Source organism: Schistocerca nitens, chromosome 8 (genome assembly GCF_023898315.1).
Source record: "Schistocerca nitens isolate TAMUIC-IGC-003100 chromosome 8, iqSchNite1.1, whole genome shotgun sequence".
Classification (NCBI taxonomy): domain Eukaryota; kingdom Metazoa; phylum Arthropoda; class Insecta; order Orthoptera; family Acrididae; genus Schistocerca; species Schistocerca nitens.
The window spans coordinates 74,700,665-74,724,965 of NC_064621.1; the positions used below are offsets into that span (position 1 = coordinate 74,700,665).

The 24,301-nt window shown below is 41.3% G+C and overlaps 1 protein-coding gene across 1 annotated transcript in view; it reads left to right on the plus strand.

Moving 5' to 3' along the window:
- LOC126199037 (serine protease HTRA2, mitochondrial) overlaps positions 1–24,301 on the plus strand; it is a 42,480-nt gene that overhangs the window by 11,840 nt on the left and 6,339 nt on the right. The window contains exons 5-6 of the mRNA XM_049935737.1: positions 5,317–5,511; positions 18,968–19,115. Of these exons, the coding sequence (XP_049791694.1) occupies positions 5,317–5,511; positions 18,968–19,115 (343 nt within the window). The remainder of the gene's footprint in view (positions 1–5,316; positions 5,512–18,967; positions 19,116–24,301) is intronic.

Sequence of the window (24,301 nt, forward strand, 5' to 3'; positions counted from 1 at the left end):
CTGTTTTGTTTGATATGCCCTCTGTAGAGTCTAGTACTGTAGGGAGCAACGGAGAGGATGTTGTTACGAGTGGCTGATATCCTCTTTCTACAACACAAATGCACACGTGGATTAATACAGTTCTTCATTTACATGAAATGGATATTTAACTTGAATAGAGTCCATGTGTTGTGGCACAAGCTCATCAGTAATAGTCCTCTTGCAGATAGTATCGGTAATCCTGCTATTACAAACTTAAGTCTCATTGCTAGACCCGCTGTAGGCACTAATATGGTCCCTATGTACTGTCGTAACCTGCAATGAACTATACCCACTCCGCAATTGAACGGACAGACGCCAGGCTCAATGGGTAAGAGAGTGAGACCTCTTGGTCAGCGGCAGTGGCCTAAATACATGCCGTTGACCTCGTGTTGCTTGTTGATGTGTCTTTGGCCCCTCTTGTGATAGGCGCTCTTGATCCAGCACTACGTCTTTGCCAACCGGTGTGCTAGCGGCAGTTTACGCCAGCACACCCTCAATCTGTTTCTCCAATTTGTAGAGAGTCTCGAGAGTATTTTCACAACCTCCTTTATATTGCCTCACCGAGCGAGGTGGCGCAGTGGTTAGCACACTGGACTCGCATTCGGGAGGACGACGGTTCAATCCCGTCTCCAGCCATCCTGATTTAGGTTTTCCGTGATTTCCCTAAATCGTTTCAGGAAAATGCCGGGATGGTTCCTTTGAAAGGGCACAGCCGATTTCCTTCCCCATCCTTCCCTAACCCGAGCTTGTGCTCCGTCTCTAATGACCTCGTTGTCGACGGGACGTTAAAAAACACTAACCTAACCTAACCTAACCTTATATTGTCTCCTCCTTCACAGCGTTCCACAACTTAACCCTTCCAATACCGAGAAATTTTTGTTACACTGAGTACCATTGGGGTCTTTTAGTAACCCCAACGGAATTTATTTTTTCTTAAGGATAGTTTTAATAATGGTAGAATAAAATCACATTCCTTCTTGTTTCTGCAATCTAAATAATGATGTCAGTGACATTACATTAAATTAAAATGCCTAATTTTTTTTTTAATTATTAATTTCTGTATAATTTACAAATGGTTCTCGTGAAACTATAGACATTTTTGATTAAATTCCGAATTGACATTTATGACGCATTACACTTGCAGCAATAAATTGCAGAGTGGTTTTTACACACAGAACGTCCACATTTTGAACATTTATCGCTGAATTTTCTACCCTCAGACTTTTACAAAACGGACACCTTCCTCTTTTTTTGTCTGTACGTTGATGGCAGTTCTGGGGAAATAATTTTGTCTGGCTTTCTTCCGACGAGCTGCTTTCCTAATTCTATGAGAAATTCCCGCCTCTTTTAGTTGGTCCTTTCTGCCCAGTCTGGTGTAAGATGTAGCCAATGATAAATGCATTCAGTGCACTGATATAAATCATGTTGTAAAATAATACCATTGGCCACCTTCTGCTCATCCTCTTTGTAGTGTACGTTCTAACCAGCTTGTCCATAGTATCTACTCCTGATTTTGTTTTATTATAATCCAGAATCATTACTGGCTTGCATTCTTCACGATCTTCCACTTCCTTCCTTGAGTAAAGTTACAACTTTTCCCTTTTTCGGACAATATGAAACAATTGAAGCATGCTCTTGGAATTCAAAAATAGATGATTATTTGACTCGACCTTTGGTCTGAGTGAAACCTTGTGGTAGTTCTCCTTTATTTTTTCTAATTGTTGCTAAGAGTGTGAGATTGATTTTCAGTTCTCTCGCCAAACTAAGGTTAGTGAAAAAATTGTCAGTTTTTACATTTCTGCCACTGTTTTCTAAGCGTTTCACCATATCTAAAGTAACTCTCTTGCCTTGACCAACTTCATGAGATTCATTTTCTTGTCGACCAGTGTAAACTTGGAGATTGAGAATGTAAGACGCACTATCACACGCAGCCCATAATTTCACCCCAAATTTTCCTGGTTTTGAAGAAATATATAGCCGAAATGGACATCTACCATGAAATGCCACAAGTTGTTCATAAATTGTTACGTTGCTGTGAGGAACATATGCTTCTTGAAATGTGTCTACCCACATTTCAAATATTTCTCTAATGGGAGCCAGCTTGTCAGGAGCACTGTTGTGACGTCTCACATCTGCATCATCAAATTGGATGAACCTTGAAATTTGCGTAAAGCGATTTCCAGCAATTGCTTCACTAAAAATGGGTCTACCATCCTCTTTGTTCCACAGATGTGTAACTGCTTCATTATGGGCCTTGTAAGCACCAACTAGGATCAAGACACCGATAAAGCACTTGAGTTCAATGGCATCTACTGGTTTCCATTTACTACCATAAACAAGACTACCCTCTTTGTTAGTCCACTTTAGAAATACATCAACAATGTTTCTCCTAAGAAACAACTGAAAAGCTGATTCTATGGAGTCTACATTTTTCACTCCGAATTTTGTTGGACCTGGCTTTACTCGCATTACGTTCCATCTCTCTTCTCTTCCACAAGCTCTTCTCAACTCAAGTTTGTACCACAATTCTTCTTTTTTTTTTTTTTTTTTAGACCTACACAAAATAAAAAAAAAAATAATACACAGGGTATATCTTGGCGCTAGACCCTGACGCACATTTACAAAAATACGATGTGTATTTACATATAATAGTCAGAAATATGTGTTACTTCCTGTTCAGGCTGGACATCTGCGCTGTCCAAATCTTCTTCTGAACTTCTGTCTGATTGAGGAATAATCTATTCTAAGACGTCAGTTTCTCCATTGCTGCATGAGACATCAGAAACTATATCGCTGATATCACTATTTGATTCTCCAGATAGAGGATTATCCTGCAGTAATATTTCAAGCACTTCATTTTCGGAAAGGTGACGAGACATTTTCCACTCAATGCAACACATACAATAGTAGTATCCTCTGGTATGGAACAAATAACTGTCGGCTTATAAAGTATTGGCAACAATCACACATTACAGCAGTATTTACAAGGATAAAACAAAAGGAAATACAGCAACAGTTATGGATTCAAGGCAGCATTATTGGGTAATAATACTGCATGAGAGAAATGGGGTTGCATTTAACCCCAATGGTATTCAGTGGTTCTCTCTTGATTTTCGGCAAAACTAAAAATTTTCAAAAAGTTATATTAATATATTACGAACCCATTACTTAATTCAGGAAAAGTCCGAATATTTCATAATTTTTAGGAATAGGAAATAAGGTATGTTTTACATAAATATACGGCCTGGGTTCATTATAGACCCCACGGTATTAGGAGGGTTAAGGGATGAATTGCAGAGCTCTCAGTACTGAAATCCTGCTAGATGGGAGATACCTCCCAGAGTCCGTTTTGTACAAAAGTCTTTGAACAAGGTTCTTCTATAAAATGACTTGAAGGAGTGTATAATTCTCAAATTCATGAGCTGGAGTTTGCTTGTGCTGTTGGCCAGGAAAAATTATAACTGCATTTTGTAAGATCATATCAGTAGGATGTGCAAGACAGTGATCAACAAAAAGAAGTATTTTGAGGTCATCCAAGCTTTTTGATTGGTGTCATACGAAGTTGGAAGTGAACATGTATTTATAAAACAATGAGATTTTTTTTATTTCCCCTTGTATAAAGGGCTGGATCTACTCACAGCCCACAGCCATCAGCATTAGCTCCCATCATCACTGCTAATTTACTTTGTTTGCCAACATGGCATTTACTACCTTTGACTGTTTAGTTTTGCAACACATTTAAGTAAGTGCAGTTTCTTCAGGTTAAATAAGTTTTTGGATTCATATTTTGCAGTTACAGTCTGTAATTTTCGATTTATCCACTACTGCACAGTCTCACTGTGTATAATCTCAGACAGTTCTATCAGAGATTTTATATCTTGTTCTAAACCTGTCAGTCCAGCCATTGGAGACACTGATATTCTCCGTCTCAAGAATGTTGGCCACTTCAGGTGCTTTCTCCCTTTAAAGCACACCCTCAACAGGAATACCTGCTGTCCTTGGCATCTCAGTGCTTGGCTCACTTTCTGTAGCACTAGATACTACTTTCTTTCTTTTTTAAAAAAAAAAAACTGAAATCAGCTTTTATACTGAAAGTTGCAATTCATATGCAAGTTTTATTCGTGTTCCATGGAAGGAATCCATTTTCTCAAAAATCTGGACCTTCTCTTCCATATTAAAAGATTTTCTTTTTTTTTTCCCTCTCCATTAGTCAGAAAGTACTGATAACAAAACAGTAAAAATACTGTAGCACATGAAGATTAATAAGAAAACAGTCCAAGAAACAAAGGAGATCAGGGCAAATTACTTGGCCTCTCAACTCAGGCACAGAAAGCCTAGCAAAAAAGAAAACAAAAACTTTACAGATAAACTAATAAATTACCAGTAAAAACGTTTAACACTTCAAAAGCAAATACGATGGAACAAGAAACTTCACTGGCAAAAATGCTGCAGGTTTGCATGGTTATTAGCTCATGCTATGACTTTACCTGAGAACAGTGCACGGGGCATGGCATATTTATGATACCACCAAACCATAAACTGAGCTTCAGTTAAAATACATGGCACCTGAGCTTTGTCTTTAATATGAATACAAAGTTTATACACTAAGAGAAAAGTTATGTTTCGGTAAAATAGGTCTAAAAATGAATTTTGTTATCTAACAATGATGTACAATACCAGTAGTATTGTTTGATGTATGTTCAAGTTGATACCATTATACAAAAATAACATTTGATTAAATTAACTTGTCAAGTATTCATTCGATATTTCAGCTCAAAGGCTATGCCTTTCCCAGTCTTAGAGAGTTATACGTAGTTCAAACTACACGTTATAAATAGAGTACCGTTACAGAGCCTGCATGAAAATCAAAAGATTGATTTTATTTGGTATTTTCAAGTCGAGCTGCTAGGTGTGGTGTAAACAGCAGGAAATACAATATTTCAGAAACATAAAATTGAGATTTTCAATACATTGCGAACATCTGAAATTTGACGTGTTCGGAAAAAAATGCGTAAATGACAGCAAAATGTAAAATGCAGGAACATCAAAGTGGGATAATACTTTTTTTTTTTTTTTTTTTTTTTTTACAGGTCTCAATGTATAAGACTTATCTTCAGACTAGAACTCACTGATACCTGTCACAGACTGGACCTATCACAAACTTGACTTCTTTGTGTGAAATGTTTGTACAAATTATAGTGCAGGACTTCACTATCATGTTGTTAATGAACTTAGAAGTTTTTTTAACTAGCTTAATTATTCATTGGCACTTAACAAAGCATTGTTATTTTCCAGAAAAATTTACCAGTGATGCGACTTGGGTCTTCTCGAGAACTGAGACCAGGTGAATGGGTAGTGGCAATTGGTAGCCCTTTGTCTCTTTCCAACACTATCACTGCAGGTGTGATTTCATCAGTGAACAGGCCTTCAGAGGAACTGGGTCTCAGAGGTCGTGACATGGAATACATACAAACAGATGCTGCAATAACAGTAAGCTATTTTACAATTACCAATTTGCCTTTTTTAAGAAGGAGAAGGAATTATGTAACTGTGACCACTGTTGTCAACCATTTTTGTTACTAATGCTGTTTTCACGGGGGCCCTGAATTCAAACAACAGTGTGCACGTTTCGGATGGAAGAATGCATGAAACACGTGTAGCTTTTATTTTCCCAAAATTGCAGAGCAGTATCAAGCCTATAAAATATTGTCAATTCACATTAGAACACAGATCTGCAAAATGGAAGACTGCCACCTTTGTTGGATGCATTTTGCTTAGTGGAAATGAGGCATCATGGCACCTTGCATAGCAGCAGTGGTATGGTGCATGTGCAGGTCACAGTAATGGACATCACTATACAGTTTATTGACCTGCTAAAGTGGCCCAGTATGCTGCTGTTTGTGCCATTGTGGAACCTCGTGGAGTCGTCGTCTTCATCGTGGTGGCATTGCCTGTAGAGCTGGTGATTGCCTGTAGAGCTGGTGATGCTTCACACTCTTGCCCAGCTAAAACCTGCACTGGAGGCTGCATTGTGTTGCCACTGCCACTGTGTGAGCCAACAGAGGTAGTGTGTCTGGGCATAGGGTGAACTGAGCTTTAAAATCTGAGATGCATACACCATGTCTGCTGGAAATCTTGGCATTAACTGCAATGTATGCGGTTTGGTACAGTGGTTAATGTAGCTATCTGGAATGCTGCTGCTTGCCAGTTCAAACCCGGCCACAGGCAGTTACTCGTTATTTCTTATTTATCATTTCTGGAAAGTTCTCAAAATTTCTTATGTTTGTAGTGTTTGTTTATTGTAGAACATTCGATGTTTATATGAATAGTACCACCCTCCATCCAGGAGTTCAGTCCAGTTCTGGCTGTACATTGATGTTTTTAATAAACATGCTTTCAGTGCTCAGTGTTGTACTCCATTGACGATTCTATTTCTGTTCTTGGACTTGAGAGTGGTTACAACATGACATTTTTTGGTAGAGACACCAGGTAGTATGAGCACATTCAGAGATAACTTCTCACACCACAAATGTGACAAGGAGTCAAAAAATAAAATCTGTGACTGCTCATATGTTTCCTGGTCAGTACACATTCCATTGTCATTCAGTAGGTGGCCTAAAAATTATTTCTTGGGCACAAAGAGAGACTTAATCAATTTCAGGTGCAGACATGTAGTCAGAACACACTTCAACAAGGTTGTCAGCTTGCTTAGATATTCTTCAAATGTCTTCAAAAAATGACGTCATCAAAATAGCCAAGGCCATTTATGGTACTGAAGCAGGTTGTCCACCATACATTTGAAGATGGCTGGAGTGCTACACAGACCAAACGGCATAACTTCAGATTCATAGAGGCCTTCAGTAGTTACGAAGGAAGTCTCTTACCCAGCAGCCTCATCAACCTCACTTTCCCAGTAGCCTGTCTATATGTCCATAATTACGAAATACTTTGTTTCTTTCAAACAGTCTGTAAGGTGTCACCAATGTGTGGCAATGGGTAGACATCTTTTTTGTGATTTTTATTCAGTTGTCAGTAGTTTACACAAAAAAGTCATGTGACATCTTTCTTAAAAATCTTCTACACTTCCTCCTGAATTATGTCATTCAGCTGGCAACACCCTATACAAGTCCTATTGAATTGTTGGATGAGTCCATTGTTGATATGTTTTACCATCGGCTGCGTGGGCAGTATTTTCTCCACCCTGGATTTGAAAGCATCAAATGTTGGTGCAGTACAGCTAACACACTAATGTTGTTCCTCAGTCAGGCGTCATCATTTAGCATTTCGATAGTTTCCTCCCCTGCAATGTCGGTAATGATAGTGTGCATGATTCATCAACAACATCGCATAGTGCCCTGTACGGGACTGGTTCAGCTAGTCGTATGCACATACTTAGGGATGAGTTGTAGCTGCTCATGACAATAAGTAATCCAGAGCCCCCCCTTGATCACCCACAAAATATGATTGTTGTTGGCTTGTGGATTTATTTTGTGCTCCTGAGTGACATTTTGCAATTGACAAAAGCTTCACGGTTTACCTTAGTGTATCAGTTGGCAATTGGAACTTGTCTCATTGATTATAGCCAGCTAACAACAGTCCAGAGTGGTCTTTTTTATGGGTGCTTGTCATAACAGCTTCGTCAGTTGGAGCTCTGGTCTCCCAAGGCCTGCAAGGAGACCCATCTGTGAATAACATCATGACAACAGTCTGCCAAAACTACAAATTTGAAGGGCTGCATTCTGTCATCGATAATTATTCTTACAATACATGTTCGTATCTGCTGGACGTGTTTGCCATTTACGGCTTTCAGCACAAGTGCTTTTGTGTAACGCAGTAGTCTTCTTTATTGATGACGATAAGCATTTGGCATCACAAAAAAGGAAGCTCATGAGTTGATTAGTGCCTGGACGGGTTGGCCATTGATGACAATGTCAGTGAAATTTCCCGTCAGCATGGTGAGTGTCGTCCATGTCATCCGCAGCTGTTTGCCTAGCTCGATTTTCATGAATTCAGTGGCTAAGCAAGTGTCTTGTAACTCTGCATGGCGGCAGGGAATGGCTATGTCTTGTTGAAATGCGACCTCATTTGGGTAAGGTGATGGGCTTCATCCTGCAGGTTGTACTGCCTTCAGTTCGTAAAGGATTTTTGAACTGAAGCACGTCTGATGCAAGAACTACTGTGAGCCAACACCAAAGTTTTCAGGAATAGATTGCAAGAAAGATCTTTCCTTATCTTAAATTTGGCCAACTAGCTTGAACAATCCTTCAGTTTGACTGGCGAGATGGGGACTGAGGCTTCAGGAGAATGTCGTCACAGAGGTATACAAAAGCGGATGCAGACACAAGAACACTTGAATGCCTGTCAAGGAATCCTTTATCAGATCCCAGCGGCATGGATGAAATCTCAGTCATCAGTGCACTAAATCACACAACTGCTGAACACAGGGAAGATGGAGCACCATTAAAAACCATAGCAGCCTCTGAAGGAGTAGGAGCTGCTGCAAGGAGAATTCCAGTTAATCAATGAACTTTGTATAAGAGCACCTATGAACCAGTAAGATGCAAATAGTTGCTCAGCATCCAAGCTCAGCTACAGCATTAACATCGTTTTTCCTGCTCTATGGTCGTCAGACCAAAACGACGGTGGATACACTGTTCCTGTTTCAACTACATGATATTCATGATAGCTGAGTGAAACATCTTATCCCCGGGACCGAAGAAGCAATGCAGCTGGTTCACATTCAGACCCTGGTCCCCCCAGGAGAAAGGCGGAGCACTATAACTCCATGCACCGGCCATTGAGATATTGCCCTGCGGATGTGGTCTGGATTTTCACGCTTGTGCGGAAAGTGGGGTTATTGGAAAAGTTATTAAAATGGCACTTTGTCGGATCGTACCCTTTGTTGCTTTTCGGGCGTAACATACAAAGTTGAGTATTGTGATCCTTCATCAAGGAGACCAAAGAACAGGGACAATGTCCATGTTTTCCATATGAAACCCTACAACACTGAAGCACGGATTGATGATTGGCACCTCTCATTCAAGGAAGCTGAAGAGCAGCTCGACAGTTGTGAAGGTTTGATAGAAGGGTCTATCTGTGGTGCTCATTATAGTGGAGAGGTTGTGACAACATGACCAGAATGTGAGGATTTCTTAGTGCTGCCATACAGAGGACATTCATGATGACAACACAAGATGGACAAGTGAACAACAAACAAACAGGTTCCAAAAAGTGACCGAGTGAGAAACCAAGGTGATGTGACAACGTAATAGAGACAATCGAGAGTGAGGTTTGCCACCAGTGATACACAACAGCAGAAAATAAGAGACTGAAGGATCACTTGCCGTCTGGCCCTGTTTATCTCAGCTTTTCAGCTGTATTTATGTTGGCAATGACTAGAGCTATTGGCAGGGGCATTTCACACAAGAAACAGTGGGTGGCCTATCTTGGTGACTGAGGCCCTTCACTGGTACTGCTGCCGCCTTTGGACTGTCTTCAGCAAATTTCTTTTAGGATGATTTAAAATTTTTGGGCTGGGTAACGACAATTTTATCCAAATAAAAATTAGTGGAAGTGGCTAGATTTCTTAGGTTAGTTTATTTAACCAACCTTTGTTTTGCAAAGAATAGGCACAGAAGTAGCTGTGTGACGTAAAGCCATTTCCTGAGTTCCCTGAACCCAGTGCTCCAAATGTTCTTTCACTAGGCCAGAATTATAAATGTAACATATTGTGCATATGTTGGGAAAAACACACTTCTGTACTACTACGGTATTGATGACAAATGGCTGGAAACAGTGTCTACAGTAAAATATGAAGTAAGTACACCAAGCGACCTTATGTGGAATGACCACATGAAACAAATGGTAGTAAAAGCAGATGTCAAACAGATTCATAGGAAGAATCTTGGGGAAATGTAACTCATCCACAAAAGAAGTGGCTTACAAGGCACCTGTTTGACTAATTCTTGAGTATTGTACTCTTACCATGTAGGACTGATAGAAGAGAGAATGGTAGAGAATCTAATGTAGACTGGCATGTTTTGTCACAGAATTGTTTAGTTGGTGTAAGGGCATTATGAAGATACTCAACAAACTCTAGTGGAAGATGTTACAAGAGAGACATTGTGCATCATGGAGAGGTTTACTTATGAAGGAAGGTTCAAGAGAGTGGTTTCTGGGAAGTCAGACAACATATTACTTCCTCCCACTCACATCTTGCGAAATCACTATAAAGATCAAATTTGAGAAATTAAAACTACCGCAGAGACAGTCATTGTTCCCACGTACCATTTGCAAGTGGAACACTAAAGGGGGATCAGTTAGTGATACCAGTATCCTCCACTTCACACCATCTGGTGGCTTCTGGAGTTCTGATGTAAATGTAGAAGATTTATTTATTACTTATTTGGTTTAGTTGATATCCACCTATTAAGCAGATACTCTGTTTATACAAACAGGGTACATATTCTGATATAATCATCCATAACAAAATTGAAATTAAATGTTAATGTGATAGATCCAGGACTTCCCATTGTTTGATATTAATGTGATAGACGTATTTACATGTATAACAATTCAAAACAAATGTTACTAAATACTTATGTGCCTGTGTCTTGCAGATATGTTCCTATAATGTGATAAATCCACATACCATTTGTATTTAATAGAACAGTGATATATGTCAGCAGTGGAATCTTCAGCTGATTCAGCTTGTGATATAGTTTCGTTTGCTGTATCTGATGCTTGGTGCATGCTAGTATTACCATGATTTAAGCCAGCTTCCCCTTCATTTTCATGACTAGACATTGGTGAATCAATAAATTTTATGAAGATGACTGGGGTAACATCCATATCCTGACCACATTCTTATTATGGAGCTCTAGTGCTGTTTACTCATTCAGACTCCAGTAAGCCACAGTTTCGTTAGCAGTTTCAGTTGAATATGACCATAAAATCTTCCTTTGTTTCTTGGGGTAACTGTCCACTCCTTATTCCATTCTTCCTGTGCTTGGTGGCGTGATTTTACAAACAACATTCATTGAGATATGCCTCGGGTTCTTTAACATACCGGACGACAATTTCGTTTCCAGTTATGCCTTTATGTCCTTTGGGTCTCAAGAAGTTTACATCAGTATCAACTTTTATTGCAACATGAATCAGACTCACAATATTCTGTATGTAATCAGTTATGGTTACATTCCAATATAAAGTTTCCTTCTTATGGAGACTACCTTAAGAGTCTGTTAAGATTAAAACTTTGTCAGATTCATGTCTTTTTCTGTACGTAGTCATGTCATAAATTGCTAATATTTCGACAGTATAAATGGACAGTTCAGTAAATACAGCATACCTCCTCGTAGTATTTGTTAATGGGCAATAGAGCATGTACCGTTTCTTCTAACAACTTGTAGCCATCTGTGTAAATTTAGATGTAATTTCATCACCTGTTTTCTGTGACAAAATTGTCTGTCTGTTCTTGGTATTGCTTTTCAAGGTTGGCAGGTAAAATATCTTGTTGCCCAAGGAAGCTGACCTGTATGGACAGATGCATTCCTGAATCGCGCGGTCTTGAAATAGTGATGTAACTGGGGTCCATTTGTCATTTTACAATTTGTAGTCAAATGTAAACGAGATACATGGAATGAAAGTAAGCAAACTTTTCGTTGTTTCAAAATTAATTGCCACAGCTGTTAATATATTTATCCCACTGTGATACAAGACAGTCAGTGCCTTCATGGAAAAGTGTTTGTGGTTGCCTACCAAACCATGATTGTACACAGGAGTGTACCTTTTCAGCCGAAGCAAATTGATGGCTGTGAATTTCTTTCTTCAGCACTCCAAAAATATGGAAATTGTATGAGTAGAGACCAGGACAGCATAGTTCCAACAATCTTGACAATGTGTAGACCCTTCTGGGCATGATCATGTTTTCATGGACAATCACAAACATTTTTCCATGAAGGAATTGACTGTCTTGTCACACATGGGATAAATGTATTGACAGTTATGGCAATTACTTTTGAAATAATAAACAGTTTACTTAATTTTTTTCAATCTCTCTCATTTTCATTTGACTGCCCCTTATGCTAAGTATTTTTATGCTAAACACTGTTGTTGAATGTAGAGTGGCATGTCTTTTCTTTCTGCAAGGGGTGTGTTGGTCAGTGATGTCGACATAGTATCCAAGCACATTCTCATCACTCTGTATTGTAGTTATGTCATCAGATTTCTTTAATACATATTTTGTCACATACCCATAGGATGACATCCATGGCCAAGCAACTTGAGTCTAACAGTGAATCCTCCAACAGCCCTGACTATGATATGATAGGCTTCTAGCGACTGAAGAGTTGGGAGGACACAAGTTGTAGAATGGTGATGGTCTACCACTGTGATGTAAAGCCCTATATCTCTCCCCTAATCCGGTGCTTTAAATGCTGGAAGTTCAGACATATGTCTTTCCGCTGTACTTCCAACGTCACATCTTGAGATTGCGGATGCCCATCACATCCCAATACTCCATGTGTCCTGCCTCCCATCTGGACCGACTGACCTACACTGAGGCTAAAAGAAAATTTGAATGCTTACATCCTGTATGTACAACTTCGTCTTACAACGCCACTGCAACAATTCTAGCCCCATCAGCTCCACCAACCCCAGTCACCTCTCAAGAGTCAGAAGACTGCACCTGCCCCCTTGACCCCCTTGATGGTGGGTGGCACTTCCCTCCCTGTTGCTGCTGCACCACCTACTTCGGGAGGAACCCCCCCCCCCCCCTCTCCTCCCCGACCATCAGGGATATCAGTCCCCACTTTTACACTGGAGAAGCATAAGTCTTGGTTGGCTCCTCTCGATACGAAGGGGTCCCTTGGGTCACTCCCTTACCAGGTTTCTGCTAGTGGAAAAGATGACACCCACCAGTGGCTGAAGAGCCCAAAGGCAGCTGGTCGTAGGACTTCATGCTCATTCTCAGTCCTGGAGACTGAATCTGTGCAGTCCTCCCAGCCAGGGAAACCCAAGGAGCAGCGAGAGAAATCCAAAAGGAAGATCCTCAATACCAAGGGAACTGCGGTGGCACCCACACCACCGCTACCTACAAGCTCTGCGACTGCGGATGAAGTGGAGATTTTGGTGTCTGCTGAGGACCTAGATCTCCCCAGACATTCAGGCACTATGGATATAGACTGCTCAGGCAACAAGTCAGTGACAGCAGGTGACCCTGAGGCATAAACTGCCTCATTGAATGTTCCATGCCTTCCCAGTCTCATGATGATGTCATCCTTCAGTGGAATTCCGACAGTTTTTTCCACCACCTGGCTGAGCTACGGCAACTGTTAAGCTTTACACCTGCTTTCTGCATTGCCCTCCAGGAAACCTTGTTCCCAACAATGCGGACCCCTGCCCTCCATGGCTATAAGGTATATTACAGGAATCGTAGTGACTATAATCGAGTGTCAGGTGGAGTTGGCGTTTATATCCTAAACTCAGTCTGTAGTGAAACTGTGCTCCTTCAAACTCCTCTTGAAGCTGTGGCTGTCAGAATAAGGATGACACAGGAAATAACTGTCTGCAATGTAGATCTTCCTCCAGATGGTGCAGTACCCCTGAATGTATTAGGTGCACTCCCTAAAATACTTTTGGGAGATTTTAATCATGCTTACTGGCTGAGGCAGAGATGTCGAAACTTTACTGTCTTAGTTCGACCTCTACCTCTTAAATACTGGGGCTTCCACACATTTCAGTGTGTCTCACGGTAGTTACTCGGCCATTGAGTTATCACTTTGCAGCCCAGGACTTCTCCCATCTATCCGCTGGAGAGCACATGACGGCGTGTGGTAGTGGCCACTTCCCCATCTTCCTGTCACTGCCCCTGCGTCAGGCCCACAGACGCCTGCCCAGATGGGTTTTAAACAAAGCGGACTGGGAAACTTTCTCCTCTGCTGTCACCGTTGAATCTCCTCCACATGGGAACATCGTTGTGATGGTTGAGCAGGTGTCTACCACAATCCTTTCTGCGGTAGAAAATGCGATCCCTCACTCTTCAGGGTGCCCCCGGCGAAAGGCGGTCCCTTAGTGGTCGCCAGAAGTCGTTGAAGCAATTAAGGAGCGCCGGCGAGCTTTACAGCGGCACCCTTCCCTTGAGCCTTTAAACGGCCTCGTGCTCGCGTTCCCCAACTTATCAAACAACGGAAGCAAGAGTGTTGGGAGAGATACGTCTCGACCATTGGGTGCCATATGTCACCTTCCCAAGTCTGGGCAAAGATCAAACATGTTTTCGGGTACCAGACCCCAACAGGTGTCCCTGGCATTAACATAAATGGCATGTTATCTACTGACGCAAATGCGATTGCCGAGCACTTTGCTGAGCCCTGTGCTCGAGCCTCTGTATCACAGAATAACCTCCTAGCCTTTCGCACTCTCAAACGACAGCTGGAAGGGAAAGGTCTCTCATTCACTACACACCACAGTGAATCCTATAACGCCCCATATACAGAGTGGGAGCTCCTCGGTACCCTTGCACATTGCCCTGACACTGCTCCTGCACCAGATCGGATCCACAGTCAGGTGATTAAACATCTCTCATCTGATTACAAGCAACATCTCCTCAACATCTTCAACCGGATCTGGTGCGATGGCATCTTGCCATCACAGTCGCGGGAGAGCACCATCATTTCAGTGCTCAAACCCGGTAAAAACCCGCTTGATGTGGACAGCTATCAACCCATCAGCCTCACCAACATTCTTTGTAAGCTGCTGGAATGTATGGTGTGTCGGCGGTTGGGTTGGGTCCTGGACCAGGTGGTCTACTGGCTCCGTGTCAGGGCGGCTTCCTCCAGAGTCGCTCTATCACTGATAATCTTGTGTCCCTCGAGTCTACCATCGGAACAGCCTTTTCCAGACACCAAATCCTGGTTGCCACCTTCTTTGATTTACGTAAAGTGTATGACATGACCTGGCGACATCATATCCTAGTCACATTATATGAGTGGGGTACCCGAGGCCCACTCTCGATTTTTATCCAAAATTTGCTGTTACATGAACTTTCCGTGTCCAAGTAGGTACCTCCCATATTTCCCCCCATATCCAGGAGAATGGAGTCCCGCACGGCTCTGTATTGAGTGTATCTCTATTTTTAGTGACCCTTAATGGTCTAGCAGCAGCTGTAGGGCCGTCCGTCTCACCTTCTGTGTATGCAGACGACTTCTGCATTTCGTACTTCTCCACCAGTACTGGTGTTGCTGAGCGGCACCTACAGGGAGGCATCCACAATGCGCAGTCATGGGCTCTAGCCGACAGCTTCCAGTTTTCGGCCGCAAAGTCATTTGTTATGCACTTCTGTCAGCATCGTACCGTTCATCTGGAACCAGAACTTTAGCTTACTGATGATCCAGTCACTGTAGTGGAGACATATCGATTCTGAGGACTTGTTTTCAACACCCGATTGACTTGGCTTGCTCACCTTATCAGTTTAAGTGGAAGTGCTGGCAGCAGCTCAATGCCCTCTGCTGCCTGAGCAACACCAACTGGGGTGCAGATCGCTCTATGCTGCTGCGGCTCTACAGAGCCCTTTTTCAGTCCCGCCTTGACTATGGAAATCTGGTTTATGGTTCGGCGGCACCCTCAGCGTTGCGTTTACTCAACCCTGTGCACCACTGTGGCAGTCTCTTAGCGACAGGAGCTTTTAGGACGAGTCCGGTGATAGGCGTGCACAAGTGTTGGCCAGTTACGTAGCACACGTTCATAGTTCTCTTGTGCATCCGAATTACTGTCTCCTTTTCCCACCCACGGTGGTTCATCTTCCGCATCTGCGGTCCAGGTCATGGCTTCCAATTGCAGTTCGTGTCCAGTCCCTCCTTTCCGAACTGGAGTCCTTGCCTTTACCACCTATACTTGAGGTCAATTCACGTACACATAGGCGACGGCTTCGCCTGGATCTCTCACATGGCCCTAAGGACTCAGTTAACCCCGCAGCTCTCCGCTTGTCATGTACTGAGGCCATGAAGTGGTTTACACGGACGCCTCAATGGCTGATGATCACGTTGGCTTTGCGTGTGTCCATGGAGAACATATTGAATGGCACACCTTGCCTTATGGCTGCAGTGTGTTCACTGCCAAGCTGGTGGCTATATCTCATGCTCTTGAGCACATCTGTTCATGGCCTGGGAAGTCGTTTCTTCTGTGTACTGACTCCTTGAGCAGCCTACAAGCTATCGACCAGTGCTACTCATCCTTTGGTATCGACCATCCAGGAGTCTGTCTGTGCCCTGGAATGGTCCAGTTGTTCAGTGGTGTTTTGTGTTGACCCCAGGTCACGTTGGAATCCCAGGCTACGAACTTGCTGACAGGCTGGCCAAACAGGCTATGCGGTAGCTGCTTATGGAGATCAGTTCTCTGCAACTGACCAGTGTTCAGTACTAGGCTGCAAGGTTTTGCAGCTTTGGGAGACAGAATGGCATAGCCTTTGTACGCGCAACAAACTGCGTGCCATTAAGGAGACTGCAAATGTGTGGAAGACCTCCACGTGGGACTCTCGCAGGGACTCTGTGGTTCTCTGTTGGCTTGGCATTGGCCACACTTGGGTGACACATGGTTACCTCGTGCGCCGTGCTGACCCACCTTCGTGTTGGTGCGGCACCCGGCTGACAGTGTCCCATATCTTGGTGAGCTGTCTTTCTTTGGCTGCCCTGCGACGGAGTCTTCAGTTACTGGACTCGTTACCACTTAGTTTTAGCTGACAACACCTCATCGGCTAACTTAGTTTTACATTTTATAGGTGTTGGTGGATTATCATTCTATATAAGTTTTAGCGCATCTCCTTTGTCCCTTTGTGTTCCCCACTGAAATATGCTCACTATTTTTATATACTTGAATTTAGCATATTTCGTGACAGTACTCACTTTTCCGTGAAATGTTTATAAGATGATATTTGACTTTTCTGTGTTGGCTTCAGTCGTCTAGTGAAAGTATGATTCCACAATGCTGTTTCATCGGCTGCAGAAATGACCTGGTTCAATGCATTTGCCTCATTTTTGGTGTTTCAAATACCATTTCTTTGAATGTGGTCCCTTCTTGATGTTTATGTAAAAAAGTAGTAACATAATTCATTTTTCCTGTTCACTTGCAAACTATTATAACGGCAACCTGCACATTGTTCCACCATCACACACACACACACACACACACACCGAGAGTTCACTGCCGACTGACTACGGTCAAAGACGACTCCAGTGTCAAAGACATTTCACACAACACACAAGCTTCCACTTGTAACCAGTCTCTTCGATATTCTTTGTCACATCTACTAATATTAATCAATATGCTGTCACTCAAACATATAAGCAAATTGGCATAAAATAAGGCAAATTACAATTCCCAAAAATATATTCAGACTAAAATATAAGAAAAAATTTACAACCTCCCTCATTAGATTTGGTATTGACAAATTCAGTAGAAAATAACACATCTCCCAGATCCATTACACCACTCCAATGCTTTTAGGCTGGATGTTTTAATGTGTCACAGAGTGGGTGGCTTTTCCTTTTTATTGTCATGGTCAGCCAGCCACAGTCATCTGCTCTCTTGTTTTTATCCCTTCTACCTGTTTCTTGCTTCTCTCTGTAGTTTTCTTTTCCTGTTCTGTCGATAGTAGTGTTGGTTGTCCTCCTGTCGTTATTCTCTTTCTTCTGGTTCTTCCATTCTCCTATTATTGTGCTGTATGTCTCCTTTCTTTTCTTCTTTCCCTTGTGTAATTATTTTACCGGGAACAAGGGACCAATGACCTCACAGTTTGGTCCCTCCCCCTCTTTAAACCAACTAACAAACCAATCTCCCCTGCCCTCCACTAACCTGCAGCAGTTCACTGTCCCCCACCCCTACCACACTGTCGCTCCCCTTCCCCACCCCAGCCTCCTCCTTACCCCCACCCAGTGGCCACTCCCATCTTGAACTGGTGCTGCTGTTCGCAGTGTGATTTCAGTTGCTCGAGACTGCAGGTGTGTGTGTGTGTGTGTGTGTGTGTGTGTGTGTGTGTGTGTGTGTGTGTGTGTGTTTTGTCTGTTGTTGACAAAGACGTTACTGGCCGAAAAGCTTTATTTGTGACAGTCTTTTTGTTGTGCCTATCTGCGACTCAGCATCTCTGCTGTAGGTGAGTAGCTACTTTTCTTTTCATAATATTGCTTCGTTGTAATTTTACACTAAAAAGAGCAACTGATAAACTGCTTATCTTCAATGTATCTTATTCTAGCTTGATTAGAAGCAATAGTACTTCCCTTGCTTTGACACTGAACCAGTTTATAAAGATAGCACCTACTTTCACCAGCCACCTAGTTTCAGGGTACACTAACGTCAACAGCCACCATGATATGAGGCCCCACCTAATAGTACTTGTTGCAGGTGATCGTGCACACCATGGGACATAACAGTGGCAACACTATCACTAATTATAGGCCATAGTTGCATTGCTGAACATTTGCATCAGATTGGTGTGTATCCATTGCTCAAATGTGTAGTTTGTAATGAAGAAGGTACATTACGAACTGGCATGATTTACTAACATGTGAAAAATTACAACAGTATGTATGATCAACTGGATAGTTACATTGGGATGCATGAAAACAAAGACCCACGTAACAACAAAGCAAAAATTAAAAAAGATGTGCATACTAGTCCTAAGAAATTCTCTGAAGTGTAAGGTGTTCTTAGAGTTCACTATTGTCGTTATTGTAATATATTACTACAAACATGACTGATGACCATAGATGTTAAGTCCCATAGTGCTCAGAGCCATTTACTACAAACATGTTACATAAATTTTGAAGCATTTTAATTTTCTTTAGTGTTCTTTTCGTAGTGAATAATTTGATGATACCTAGCTTGATATATGCTTGTTTTTCGTTGATTTTCTTATAATTATTGCAAGTGTAATGATTTGAAAAATATGTTTTAGTTTGGGAATTCTGGAGGCCCACTGGTTAACTTGGATGGAGAAGTTATCGGCATTAATTCCATGAAAGTCACAGCTGGTATTTCATTTGCTATACCTATTGATTATGCCAAGGAGTTTTTGAAGAAAAGCGAGGAAAGAAAGAAAGCAGGTTTGTTATTTCTGTAATTGAGTTCTTTTTCCTATTTTTCACAGTAGAATATCAACAAGAATTTGGCAAATCATTTAAAAACCTGTAATATTTATAAATCCATGAAAAACTAGGGTACTCTGGCTGAGACAGTATGAAATCCCAAGTAGGAAAGCTTTTAAGTAAAATCAGTTGAGGTATATTTTTTTAAGTATTGTGCAATACACAGCATTAAATTATAGAAAAGTAGGATCTAATGTGCTTAGACACCCAAGAGGTGCACAAGAATAGGAAAGTGAAGTGTGGCAGATGCATTTCATCTGACTGTGAAGTAAACTTCGATTTTTCTGCTAGCCTATGTGTTTGTAGCTCACAAAACAGGCCATTTGCAGGAGATATCTGATCTTTGGTAAGGAGAAAAATATCCTATAAGGCAAGGTTACTGAGCTTCTCTTACACCGAGATGAAGAGGGCACTTAAAACATATGTCCGTAAGCCATGTGGCTCAGCAATGAACCATCACATTCAGGATACACTTCCAACTATGAAAAACACAAAAACTAACCAACTACACTGATGAGCCAAAACAATATGACCACTGCACACTGCGAGGTTGAATGTCTCCTGGTGGTGTTGGGAGCATGTCGCAATATGGAAAGAATGAAAGCAGAAAAGATATGAATGAGCAGTCATTATAGTGAAGATATAGGCGGCCCAGATGCAGAAATCCACCGATATAGGCAGTTTTGACAAAGGGCACATTGTTGTGGCACTGCGGCTGGAAACGAGAATCTCTGAAACAGCGAAGCTGATCACCTGCTGACATACTATCTGTTGTGAGCACCTATGGAACGTGGTTGAAGAATGGTGAAATAGTGAGTAGGCCTTATGGTGCTGGACGATCACGTCTCATCACAAAACATAGAGGTAGGATTATCCCCCATTGTGTAATCCAACATGGACAGTACTCTGTGGCAGATCCGGTGACAGAGTACAATGCTGGTGCTGGCACAAGTGTTCCGAAGCACACTTTTCACAGGCCATTGTTGAACATGGAGCTCCACATCACAGGACCCATACATGTTCCTGTGTTGACTCAACGACATCTGCAATTGTGATTGCAGTGGGCACAGCATTTCTGAGTTTTCACCGTGGATCAATAGAAACGTGTCGAATGGACCGCATTTCGTGTCACACCAGATTGATGGTTGGATGCTTACACGCAGACATACAGGTGAATGACTGCATGGAACATGCACCGCATCACAAATGTAAACCGGTGAGGGCAGAATTGTGCTGTGGGGTACACTGAGTTGGTCTCCTATGGGATCTGTTGTTGTAATCAAAGGCATCATGACAGCAGTGAGCTATGTGAACATAATTATTGCAGACCACCTGCATTGCTTCATGCTTGAAGTCTCCCCCTACGGTGATGACATCTTTCAGCAGGGTAACTGTCTGTGTTGCAAGGTCAGAATCATGCTACAGTGGTTTGAAGGGCATTATAGTGAACTCACATTGATGTCTTGGCCAGCAAATGTACCTAATCTGTACCCATTGGAACACTTGTTGGGGTGCCACCTGTGTGCCCGTAAATCACCATCCCGTGATTTGCAGGAATTGCTTGACCTGTGCATATACATGTGGTACTATGTACTTCCGGACTCGTATCAAGGACTTGTAGAACCCGTGCCAAGCAGAATCTATGTGTGCTGTGTTTGAAAAGTGGAACAACATGCTATTATAATGTTTTGGCTCATCGATGTACGTGCACAATTGTACCAATGGGCATATGATAAGAAATACATATATTATTACTGTTAATGCAGTATCAGTAATATCGCCGTAGAAAAGTAGAACATGGCATCAGTAACATTAACAATCAAGAAAATTTTCTCGAAGCCATCAGATTGTGCATTCTGGGCCTTGTCTTCATGTATCAGATGAAAACGTTCTACTCGAGATTCATGCTGTAGAGGAAGATGACTGATTTCAGGTTGCATGTGTACCTCCTGAAACTAATAAACAGGGAAGACCCTGATATACAGTTCTTCAGGAGAGACATTTATAGTTTTTGATGCCCCTTTGCTAATGGATAACATCCTCCACAGAAAGGACAAACTAGGGAAGACCAAGTGAGATTTTTATTTTATTTATTTATTTAATATATATTTTTTTACACATCAGGTTCCATAGGACCAAATTGAAGAGCAAATATCCAAGGTCATGGAATGTGTCAGTATATGAAATTACAACATAAAAGTAATAACAGATAAAATAAAATGTTTATGAACCCAAAAAAAGGCAAGTCATAAGTTTATGTAAACACAATCAACAATACCACACAAGAATCAGCATAATTTTTCAAGAAAATCCTCGACAGAACGGAAGGAGTGACTCATGAGGAAACTCTTCAGTTTCGATTTGAAACCGTGTGGATTACTGCTAAGATTTTTTAATTCTTGTGGTAGCTTATTGAAAATGGATGCAGCAGTATACTGCACATCTTTCTGTGCAAGAGTCAGGGAAGTGCGATCCAAATGTAGATTGGATTTCTGCTTGGTATTAATTGAGTGAAAGTTGTTAATTCTTGGGAATAAGCTGATATTGTTAACAAGAAACGAGTATAGAATATATACATAGAGAGACCAATGACAGAATACCCAGACTAATGAATAGGGGTCGACAAGAGGTTCACGAAGTTGCACCACTTATTTCCCGAACCTCCTATTTCTGAGCCAAAAATATCCTTTGAGAATGTTAAGAGTTACCCCAAATTTTAATACCATACATCATGTTGTTGTTGTTTGTTGTTGTTGTTGTCGTCGTCGCCGTCTTCAGTCCAGAGGCTAGTTTGATGCAGCTGTCCATGTTACTCTTATTCTGTGCATGCCTCTTCATCTTTGAATAACTGCTACAACTTATATCCTTCTGAATCTGTTTAGTGTATTTATTTCTTGGTCTCCCTCTACACTTACGTCCAATACTAAATTGGTGATCCGTTGATGCCTCAGAACATGTCTTCTAGTCAAGTTGTGCCACAAATTCCTCTTCTCCCCAGTTGTATTCAATACCTCCTCATTAGTTATGCGGTCTATCCATCTAATCTTCAGCATACTCCTGTAGCCCCACGTTTCGAAAGCTTCTATTCTCTTCTTGTCTACACTGTTTATCATCTGTGTTTCACTTCCATATATGGCTACACTCCATACAAATACTTTCAGAAAAGACTTCCGAACACTTAAATCTGTACTTGATGCTAACAAATTTCTCTTCTTTAGAAACGCTTTCCTTACCATAGCCGGTCTACATTTTATATCCTCTCTACTTCGGACAGTTATTTTGTTCCCTAAATAGCAAAACTCATCTACTATTTTAAGTGTCACATTTCCTAATGTAATTCCCTCAGAATCACCTGATTTAATTTGACTACATTCCATTATCGTCATTTTGCTTTTGTTGTTGTCCATATTATATCCTCCTATCACAGCAAAGCTTTTTTTTCCTTCTTCTTCTTCTTCTTCTCCATGGATTTTAATTCCTACTTCAAATATTTCCTTTACTGCTTGCTTAATATACAGATTGAATAACATCGGGGATAGGCTAAAACCCTGTCTCACTCCCTTCTCAACCTCTGCTTCCCTTTCATGCCCCTCGACTCCTATAACTGCCATCTGGTTTCTGTACAAATTGTAAATAGCCCTTCGTTCCCTGTGTTTTACACCTGCCACCTTTAGAGTTTGAAAGAGACTACTCCAGTTAACATTGCCAAAAGCTTTCTCTAAGTCTACAAATGCTATAAATGTAGGCTTGCTTTCCTTAACCTATCTTCTAAGATAAGTCGTAGGGTCAGTATTGTCTCGTGTGTTCCAACATTTCTCTGGAATCCAAGCTGATCTTCCCTGACGTTAGCTCCTACCAGTTTTTCCATTCGTTTGTAGAGAATTTGTGTTACCATACGTCATAAGTGAATGAAAATAAGCAAAGTAGACTGATTTTTGTATTGAACTATCACTTACTTCAGATTCCATTCAAATAGTAAAAATGGCAGCATTTAAGTCTTTGAACAAGATCCTGAACGTGGGCTTTCCACAACAGTTTACTATCTATCTGAACACCCAGAAATTTGAACTGTTCTATTCCACTAATCATATGCCTATTCTGTGAAATTAAAATGTTGGGTTTTGTTGAATTATATGTTAGGAACTGTAAAAACTAAGTCTTACTGCGATTTAGCATTAGTTTATTTTCTACAAGCCATGAACTTGTCTTGAACTGCACTATTTGAAACAGTGCCAATGTTGCACAGAAGATTACTACCGAGCAAGTGTCATCAGCAAACAGAACTATTTTAGAATCACCTGTAATGGTAGAGGGCTTGTAAGGAACAGGACTGGCCCCAGCACTGATCCCTGGGGCACCTCCCATTTAACCGTGCCCCACTCAGACCCCACATCACAACCGTTTTTAACACTGCACAGAATGACCTTTGCTGTATGTTATGAACCAGTTGGGAGCTACTCCCCATATTCCATAATGGTCCAACTTTTGGAGCAATATTTTGTGATCAACACAATCAAATGCCTTAGTTAAATCAAAAAACATGGCTAGTGTTCGAAACCTTTTGTTTAGTCCATCCAGTACCTCACAGAGAAAAGAGAATATAGCATTTCATTTGTTAAACCACTTCTAAAACAGAACTGTATATTTGATAGCAAATTATATGAAATAAAATGATCACTTATCCTTACATACACAGCCTTTTCAATAAGTTTAGCAAACACTGATGGCATAGTAATAGGTTTAGAATTGTCTACATTATCCCTTTCTTCCCGTTTTATAAAGCGACTTTACTACTGAGTACTTTAATCGTTCAGGAAACCGACCATTTTTAAAGGGAAAATTACAAATATGTCTAAGTACAGGGCTAACATGTGCAGCACAGTACTTAAATATTCTGCTAGGTACTCCATCATATCCTTGAGATTCCTTAGTTTTCAGTGATTTAATTATTGACTCACTCTCCCCCTTGTCAGTATCACAGAGGAGTATTTCAGACATCAGTCTCTGAAAGGGATTTTCCAAGAGTGTTACATGATTTCCTGTAGAAACTAAGTTTTTATTTAAACACCAGCTATGTTCAGCTCTATTGTGACTACTTGTAACATTTTGATGTAATTCCCACTTTGTTCTACATGATATCCTTA